A 10,328-nucleotide genomic window follows, 5' to 3' on the forward strand; every position below is an offset into this window, starting at 1 on the left:
AAGCAAAGGAATTGAGAAATAGATGTGTGATTCATTTTGGAAATAAATCAAAGAGAATTATCGAGATTTGAAAGAAGAATAAAATAATAAGTAAAAAATGATCTTTTACTCTCTGAAACCTTTGGGCAAATCTAAGCAACTGCTCAATTTGGGTTGATTGATATTTTTTGCGAAAATTAACTAAAAGACTCACAACAAACAATATTTTGGAAACAAAAAAAATATGGGTTGCTGAAATGGTGAACTTTTGGAAAGCGGGATTTAGGTTGCTGAAATCGGTTGCTGATAAGAAGGGAGGGAAGAAGAAACCGTATGTGTGAACAGTGTAGACATATATATATATATATGGAAGTTGTGTATAAAACAAATACACATTTTTACCTACTTTAGAGTATCTCCAACCGTTGTGTATATTTTATTTTGTAAATCTAATGTATCATGATGGATTTATACAAAAAATTTGAATTATTTAATTTTAGCTCGAACGGTTATTTTATACCTTTTGTGTAAAAACATATCTCCCAATAACAATCAACCATGTGTCATGAACCCATATAACTTTTACAAACTTACTTAATATATGATTGATTCTTTAATGGAATTAGAAAGATGGATGAAAAAGGAAATATGTCGATTTGGCCGTATAAAATACACAACCCTTTTACACATTGGTGATGTGGCAATGTTTTCTTTTTTTTTTTTTCGAAAATTAAAGCAATTTTTATTGAATAATAGAATTTACAAAAAGGCATTGGGCCCAAAGATGAAGAAAGCAAGCCAAAGCTTGAGACGAGGCTAGGAACAAGTCCAACAAGGAAACATTACAAGGCTGGGAACAAGCCCAACAAGAAAACATTACAACCCAGGTGAAGTAACTACAAGAAAACATTACAACCCAGGTGAAGTAACTACCAGTAACTGCAATAGTCATTGACAAAGGCTAAAAAACAACCTAGGTGGCAATGTATCTTAACAGACTGGTGGAGATGAAAAAAATTTACACATCATAGGTGGCCATGTATATTTTACACAAAATGGTATTTTAACATACCACTGGTATTTGGTGTGCAATACACTGTTCATTAACAAAAATGAAGAAAATGGGGTATTATTTCACTGGAGGTGATCTTGGTCCGGCCTTACTTTCGAGAATAAAATCGTTCGTGTCCATCCATATTATATATTTATGAGGAGGTAATTGCAGTTGCATTCTTAATTAGTCAGAATTTTAATAATTACACGTTAATTAATTAGATATCTCTTACGAAATATTTAAAATTAAATTTATGAGACAAAAATATCTATTTTTATTATTTCTTCTCAATCCTCACTTGGATGACGTGTGTGTGTGTGTGTGTATATATATTGAGTATTTATATATACCAATAACAGTTTTCCTTTCTATATATATATATATATATATATATATATATATAAATTGAGTATCTATATATAAAAATAGCAGCTTTTCTTTTTGTATATAAATATATAGATTGAGTATCTTTATATACATAAGCTCTCGTTTTTGTGTAATTATATATATATATATATCTATATATATACACTATATATGGATTCATATTACAGAGATATTGATATTAGATGATATATATAGTAATTATATACACACTTGGTATATAGTTAAAAGACATTTAAAAAAAGAAATAAAAGAATCCATTAAAAAAAAAATAGATAGAAAGAAAATAATCATAATTCATAATGAGACTGTTATTGATATATATATATATAAACTTATTTATGGATGTATACATATCAACTTAGGAAAAAAAATAATAATTAAAAGGGCACTTTTATCCTATAAATTTATATTTTAAATGTCCCACAATGGTAGGAGACATTTAATTAATTAGTATGAAATTCTAACAATCCTAACCAATTAGGAGTACAATTATGCAAGGACAATCGCATGTGCCACTGCAATTAGCACTCCTCTATATTTATTTATGCACCTATAATACAAAAATAGTTGTGATGTCCTTGATGCATAGTGTATTGTACACCAAATACTTGCTCTTTTAACTTCGTACGAATTTGAATCCTTTACATTACAATTGCATTGTATTTTAAAATCTACAATCTTAGTACAAGTGCGCAATCACACGTGAGGTTTGTAGATGCCGTAGTTGACGTGATCCTCTAGTATGACTCCCAAGTAGGGATGGAGGCACATTGAAATTTTTTATAAAAATAAAATTTTCACTCTGCCTCTCTCTAAAATTATAATAAAATTACACTAAATTCGCTTTTGTCCCCCTCCCATAACTTCTTAGATACTACTCCCGAGCTTATGCACCACAAAATAAGTGATGCGTATAATTTAATTTTATTATTTTTATTTTTATTTTTTATTTTTCATGCAACAACAATTTGCTAATCTTCTTAAGACCACTCATAAAAAAATGAAAATTAATTTACATGAGTTTTAACTTTTAATTTGTCTCGAAGTTGACGCAAAAAAAAAAAAAAAAAAAAAAAAAAAAAAAAGCCCTGAATTAGAACTCAAAAGAGTAGCAAACTAGCAACAACAAAACCAAAATCAAAGAGCCAAGCTGCAATATTACTGAAATATAAAGGAAAGCTAAATGAGAATGATGGTTTTGAAAGATTTTTCCTTTGAAAAAGCAGAAACCCAACTAATAATAATGTCACTCCAGCAGATTTTGTTTTTTTTTTTTTTTTTGATAATTGTGAGTGTCCGGGTCAGCTTGTGCGTGATGGTTTTGAAAGATTTTTTCTTTGAAAAAGGAGAAACCCAACTAATAATAATGTCACTCCAGTAGATTTTTTTTTTTTTTTTTTTATTTTAATAATCGTAAGTGTCCGGATCAGCTTGTGCGCATCTTAACTAATCTTACGAGGCCCTAAAGTTAACGACTAGCTAAGCCTCCAGTGGCTCTACAGATACTTGAACCGGCAATCATTGGAGAGCAAACCCAAGACTTGACCAACTGAGCTATCCCGCAGGGTTATCACTCCAGCAAATTTGGCAAAGCATAATTAGTTGTTAATTAACTGGCACCTATTATTTTAAAAAATTTAGGCTAACAAAGGCATTTAAATATTATTTTTATTATTTTATGCAAAGTAAGGGAAAAGAAGCAAATGCGTAATCCATGACTAAGATCAGGCGCTCATAATTCGACAGCAAATATCGGCCACTGGTGGAGAGAGGGAGCAAGATGAAACAACCCTCCACTTTCACTAATCTGTCACAGAGCCGCCAAATATGTGTGTGTGTATATATATATATATATATCTATTTATGCACAAAATGACATGTCTTTGCCAATCATATCAATTAAAATCTGAAGTTTCAACTGATATAAATTTGTTGAATAACGCCTTAATTAACTTAATGGGGCTCTAAATCAGCTCAGCTTCAAATCAACTCAACAAAACAAATTATTATTTTTTATACATATACATATACATATATACTCTTTAGAATTCAATTTTTTATTTAGTTATTAATTTTTTTATACTTTTTTTTGGATCTCAAAAACAAAAATATCAATTATTTAGAAAATATGATTAATAAAAAATTGTTAATTTAGAAAGTGCAGTTTGACATCAATTGAAAACGTTGAAGAAAGAGAATAAATTATTAGTGAAGGTGAGAACAGATTTGTAGTCGGAGAATAAATTTTTTTTTTTTTTTTTTTTACAATCTCACTGAAAGTGATGTTTATTTAAAAATCCGTGCATGTGTTATTTTGTTTTTCCTAGTTTGCAAATTGCATGTGTGTTATTAGATGTAAAATTAAGTAGTCTTCAATCAATAAAAAACCAAAACTGTTGTTGTCATACAAAACTCATGTTGAATGTGGTTACTACCAAATATCTATACAAACACAATTAGTCTCTCTCACACGCATATATATATAGCGTTCCTCTAAATTTAGAGTTGTAAAAGCAAGTGGTTGTGGGTAGATTGGTTTGTTCACCCTTTTCATTTGACATTTCAACAACATGTGAGTGGAAATTTTTTCATTTCAGACTGATCAATATGCATAGACCTTTTAGGTTTTTGGTTTAATCTGCTTGTGCGCCTTCATTCACATGCAGGTCATACAAAAAAACAAAAAAAAAAAAATGGAGGGGGGGATATTTTAATGGAAAAATTGTGAGTAGATAAGTTATATATAAAGTGAAGTCTAAATTTACATGTATCATATATGGATTCAATTTTACAAATCACTCAATGCATTCCGGATGTTTCTTAAATGTTTAAAGTTCACTCTATTGTTTAGACACATTTTCATAATTACTACGACCCCGGATGTTATACATATATATTATATACATATAAAGTCGTGATATAATATATGACTTTTAAATGCATCTGATTATATTTATGTAGATGGAAAATGATTTTTTTTCGTTTACATAAAACAATGATATTTTACATTGACACATCTAATGATCCATTGAATCTTTCAGTTATCTTACTTTCAAACACTCCATATATTAACATGGTGGTCCATTGATGAGAAACTAAATAAGTTGTTATATATTAAGATGGTTTCAAATCAAAGCTACATTAAAAAAAAATTATTTGGGTTTTAATAAGTTATGGCCTGCCTATAATGAAGAATGACAATAAAACATCCATCATACAATGATTGAAAAATTAAGAAAAAAAGTCAACTAAGAAAAAAAAACACTAGCAATTTTTGGGAAAAGTAACTGAACCAATATTGGTTGTGATTGCCACAATAGAGTTGACCTTGGAGTCTAAAGATCACATAGAGGGAACCATAATATCTGGTTAGGGATGGACATAATCCATTTTTCTTAAATAAACAATTGAGTATGGCCCTATAATTTAAGTCTTTGGTTCGGCTAAAAGATGAGATCAAGTTCTAGAAGTTTTTTTTGTTTATGTAATTATGAGAGAAATAGTCTTTGGAACTTTGGAAATTTTGAAAAAATCGATTCCATTTTCTGGTTGGTGAGTTTGATCTTGTAACACATATACACACACACATATATGTGTATGTATGTGTGTGTGTGTATATATATATATGGGGTTAGATTTGGAACACACGTAACAGTTAACAAACCTGACTTTAAATTCTTGACCTGAGAGGGTTTGGCTTAGAAAACTTCCACCTACCGGATATAATAACAGAAAATATTTAGGCAAATTGAGGAACTATATACCCTTCTCGAGTGGATTTCACGTAACACATTAAAGACGATTTTTCTAGCAATTTTGTCTACCTTTGAAAAGATGGATTTTGGATCTTTATTTGGCTGGAATTTTGTTCCATGACCCAATTTCTTTGATATGTCGCTTTTGCCTTTTGGAGTTTTTCAACCTTTTGCTCTCAAAACCAAGAAATTCTAATAATTTCACACACACACACACAATTGTTGTCCCCAAGTGCACACAGGAGAAGACTGCAGCTGGCCTAAAATTTGTAGACCCTTCTAGTTTCTCATTGTCTTTTACATTATTTTAAGCAAAGTGATACCCCAACCCTCAATTTATTAGCTCGAGCTCCTATTATTCCACCAAACAATAGCTATTTATTACATCAACAAACGAAACTATTTTAAGAAAAGAGCTTAAAACATGCACATAGCAGGACACCTAATGTGACAAATATATATATATATATATATAATGTGTTAATCCACAAAGTCAAGTGGTAGCCATGTCAGTTGCCCTTTAACCAATAGGGAGACTTGGGACTCCATATCAGATAAATATAATAATCTTCTTCATGTGAAAATTGATAGAAAAAGATGTCCAACTTCCACAAGTTTGTATTACAATCTACAGGGAAAAATTTCAAGAAAGAATGGTACAATGTGAATGGAACCTCTATATATATGGGTTTAAGCCTAAAGTCTTTGGTGTCTAAACTCATTCCCAATAATATTTCATCTATCTAAAGCTTTTCACAATAAGAGCTTTTGGTCTCAGTTTTTCTGTGAAAAAGTCTATTTCTATTTGTTGTTGTCATTCTTGATTATTAAGGGATGACTCTCAGGAAGATCACTTGGAGAGATATTATCCCAACATGTTACAAGACTAATAGACCTCTACCAGAATCTAAGAAAGAGGTTGTGAAACAAAAATCTTTTCAGAGGCTATCACTCTCAGACTTGAGCAATCCAGGGTCACCACTCTCGGTTAACGATCTCTCGAATTCGTTCATTGCCTCCAACCTTCACATATTCACATTTGCAGAGCTCAGAGAGATCACACACAATTTCTCAGTAACTAATCTGCTTGGCGAAGGCGGGTTTGGACCGGTACACAAGGGGTTCATTGATGACAAGCTGAGGCCTGGGTTGAAAGCTCAGCCTGTGGCTGTTAAGTTGCTGGACTTGGATGGCCTGCAAGGCCACAGGGAGTGGCTGGTCAGTAACTTCTCTTCTCTGTTTCTTTTATCATTTTGACAAAACACCCATATGCTCCTATCTGAGTTTTTATTGTGGAAGAGCATTTTAATTGTCTTTTCTTCAATTTAAGGGGAAGATTTTAATTGTATTTTATTTTAACTATATATAGTGATTTTTTTTCATATAGGCTGAAATAATCTTTCTTGGACAATTGAGGCATCCACATCTTGTTAAGTTGATTGGATACTGTTGGGAAGATGAGCACAGACTCCTAGTTTATGAATACATGGCAAGAGGCAGCTTAGAAAATCAACTTTTCAGAAGCAAGTTGCTTATCCATTTTTCTTTCCTGTGCTCTTTATAGCATTTATTTTGGTCTAGACAACTCAAAATTAAATCTGTTTTTTTCAATACAAACACATATAAAACACATATAAGAGTCTCATTGATCTTTAATAATTAGGACTAAAAGAAAAATTAGAAGTACTAATATTACCTGATAGTGACCTAACAATCATCCACAACAAAATCAATTTTTCGGTAGGCCTTGGTCTATTGTAATAGTATGGTGGCTGAGGAGTGCAAATATTTAGTGTAGGCATATCTTTTGAAAAATAGGAGAAGTTAATACCTTTTATTTTTCAGTAAATGAATCTAAAACCTTAACGATGCAATAAGAAATTTTGTACTCACACTTGAGCATATGAGCATCATCATCATCATATGTATTGTGCATTTTGGGTATATACAGGATATTCTCTTGCCTTGCCGTGGTCAACCAGGATGAAAATTGCAGTTGGAGCAGCAAAGGGTCTAGCTTTCCTACATGAAGGAGATAAACCAGTAATATACCGGGATTTTAAAGCTTCAAACATTTTGTTAGACTCTGTAAGTTACCCTGTTGAGCTTTCTTCATTGTATATTTTCTGTGTATAAGTTACAATTTGTTGAAGAATGATATCCATAAGCATATCTTGTTATCTAACAGGCTCCAGTTACAATGAAAACTTTAATGAAAAATACTAAATAGAAAAAGAAAAAAAAAAAAAAAAGTTGTTATTTGACAAAACTAATCATTTTACCTCTTGTTTTATTTCAAGGATTACAAGGCTAAACTATCAGATTTTGGGCTAGCAAAGGATGGTCCAGAAGGAGATGACACACATGTATCGACGCGTATCATGGGAACACATGGCTACGCTGCTCCCGAGTACATCATGACTGGTAATGCTAGCCAATTTTTCTCTGAAAAAGCATTTAGATTGCATTTGGATTTTTGGAAGCAATTTCATAATGAACAATTGATTTGTGCATTTTGGATTGCTTCATTTTTCCATTAGTTTTCAATTAATCTGAGGTAATTTCAAAATCGAAGATATACTTTCAAAGGCCACCCAATGTTGTCTCTTTAAGGTTCAAAGAAGTACTTATTACTGACTTGGACTTTGTCTAACCTAACTCAATTCACTACCATCACTAATTCCAGGCCACTTGACAACAATGAGTGATGTGTACAGCTTTGGAGTGGTTCTCTTAGAGCTGCTAACAGGTAAAAGGGCAATGGACAAGTCCCGTCCAGCTCGAGAGCAGAACCTAGTAGAATGGGCAAGGCCTCAATTAAATGACCCTCGAAAGCTTGACCGTCTAATAGACGCTAGATTGGAAGGGCAGTTTTCCGCAAAGGGTGCCCAGAAGGTGGCTGCATTGGCTTACAAATGCTTGAGCCACCACCCAAAGCCTAGGCCTACAATGACTGAAGTGATAAAGATCTTGGAGCCTCTTCAGGACTTCGATGACGCATCAGTTGGACCGCTTGTGTACATAGTTCCAAATGAAAATGTTGGCAGAAGTTGTGTTAGCAATGAGGAACCAAAGGACAGTGCAGCAGAAAGGGATGACCTTGAAGATGATGGAAACCACTATTATAGGCAGAAACCCGGTCCCGGTTGGAGACATCGAATCAGATTGCCAATGCCACGAGCATCCTATTCAGATCCTGCTTTGTATAAGAATTTTGGGAATGGTTTAAACTCCCCCAAGAATTATTAAGAATCTAAAGATGAGAAACCATTGCAAGTACGAAACTGCGAATGGTTTTATATGCCAGAAATATGGCAAATATTTGAAAAGTATGCTGCTTGTAGTTCACATGGAAGAGTACTCCAGATAAACTGGTTTTTCGGATTGGATATTGAGGAAAAAATTGTTTCTTGTTAGGAAAAGAGATTGATTTAAATCATAGTGATCTTATACATGGTCCCATGAAAGAGCAAATCTCCTGAAAAGATTACACATTATGCCACAAACAGTTCAAAAAAAAAAAAAAATTAAAATTTTGAATATGTCTATGGGAACTTTGTGCAGAAAGGAGCTATGGAAAGGGAAAGACTTCTTTCTGTGTGTGAACTGATAATTCATTGTTGAATTAGAAGAAGTCGGGGGCAAGCTAGCAGCATATGATCAGTAGAGATGTATGTACACGACCAAAATTAATTTAGTGATACATATAAATTTGGTTATGAGGCATTGGATTGTTTCCTCAACAGATGCATACTTTGGCATATCACCAGGCTGACATAACCCGGTGCTCGGTGAGCATACAACCAGGCCACAAGACCACTTTGAATAAAAACCATTCATGTATTTCAGATTGCATTTTATTCTTTTTATTTGTGTTTAAATTTTTTGTTGCTGGGGGGTTGGGGGTGGGACTGATGGTTGGTGAAGGGGCTGAGAATTTCAGTTCTTGCTAGCGTGCAGAATTGTATTAACATAGAAAAATCATACAAAATGTGAAACTGTTTAGATTATTAATAAGCCTAATAGTTGACAAACACCTACTTCATGTCTCAATCTAAGGCAGAATTCTAACACTGTCATATAGGCAAAAAAATATAATAATAATAATGCAACAACTTGATTACAGGAGTAGAAAAATCATATTAAATGTGAAAATTATTTAAATTATTAATAAGCTTGAGAATTGACAAACACCTGCCTCGTGTCTCAATCTAATGCAGAATTCTAACACTCTCATATGAGGAAAAAATAGATGCAACAACTTGATTACTTCAATAACAGAATAGAGATGACTTCAACAACCACTCACCGGCCCTCGAATTGTATATATCCTCTGCCCAAGCAGCCCCCCTTGGATTTTTTTTTTGGACCAAAAAAGTTTTAAAAATAATTGAGACAAAGTTTAAGAGGGAACCAATCCTTTGTTCCAGGAGTATGTAATATCCTATGCCAACATTTTGCAATAAAATAAAATAAAATAAAATAATTTCGTCGATCATTTCTATAGTAATAGTTCCTTCTGGGTGACGAAGGCCAAAATTATATGGATTTTGGCTCCCAAAAGTGAGAATGTACTTTCAAAATCCTACAAAGTATTACCAAGTCAATGAACAAGTTTTGGCTAGCTCTTATCCGATCAACGTGTGTTCTAATGGCCTCAGCTTCCTTAGGTTGTCATATGCCACTGTCATGTGGAGGCTAAAGCAGACACAAGTAGGTTGTCTATGGTTCTGATTCAGGGCATTATTGAAAACCATTTTTGATGAACATTTTCTATTGTTTGTTTCAAGAAATTTGACAAGTAGAATGCTAGTGGAAAATGCATAATCTGTTCACTCATAAGTATGCATAATGTGTCCAAGAATTGTGTAGGGTGACTTCTGCTAAATTTTCTGCACGTCAATAAATAGAAAAAATAAATAAAGTAGAAATATATAAAAAAACAAATAAATTAGAAATATAAAAAGTTAAGAGTAAAAAACAAATTTAATCGTCGCCTGAGAGATTCGAACTCTCGCGGGGAAACCCCATGTACTTAGCAGGCACACGCCTTAACCACTCGGCCAAAGCGACGAACTGTGAGATTGGTGTGGTAAAATCATATATATATATATATATATACAAATATAAATATTTTTACCTTTCCCTTCGGT

At 32.7% G+C, this 10,328-nt stretch overlaps 1 protein-coding gene and 1 non-coding gene across 2 annotated transcripts; one reads left to right on the top strand and one right to left on the bottom strand.

Moving 5' to 3' along the window:
• Positions 1-5,760: 5,760 nt before the first annotated feature.
• Positions 5,761-9,201, top strand: LOC132308093 (serine/threonine-protein kinase RIPK). The gene is made up of 5 exons (XM_059806071.1): positions 5,761-6,393; positions 6,563-6,698; positions 7,127-7,263; positions 7,476-7,599; positions 7,862-9,201. Exons 1-5 carry the CDS (start codon positions 6,010-6,012, stop codon positions 8,422-8,424), a joined length of 1,344 nt encoding a protein of 447 aa, XP_059662054.1. The 5' UTR covers positions 5,761-6,009; the 3' UTR covers positions 8,425-9,201.
• Positions 9,202-10,166: 965 nt separating this feature from the next.
• TRNAS-GCU (transfer RNA serine (anticodon GCU)) lies at positions 10,167-10,248 on the bottom strand. The gene has a single exon. It is a non-coding gene; the product is annotated as a tRNA-Ser (tRNA).
• Between the last annotated feature and the right edge of the window lie 80 nt (positions 10,249-10,328).

This window comes from Cornus florida, unplaced genomic scaffold (assembly GCF_030987335.1).
Source record: "Cornus florida cultivar Cherokee Brave unplaced genomic scaffold, ASM3098733v1 CherokeeBrave_3.0.0_Hap2_Chr05, whole genome shotgun sequence".
Lineage (NCBI taxonomy): Eukaryota > Viridiplantae > Streptophyta > Magnoliopsida > Cornales > Cornaceae > Cornus > Cornus florida.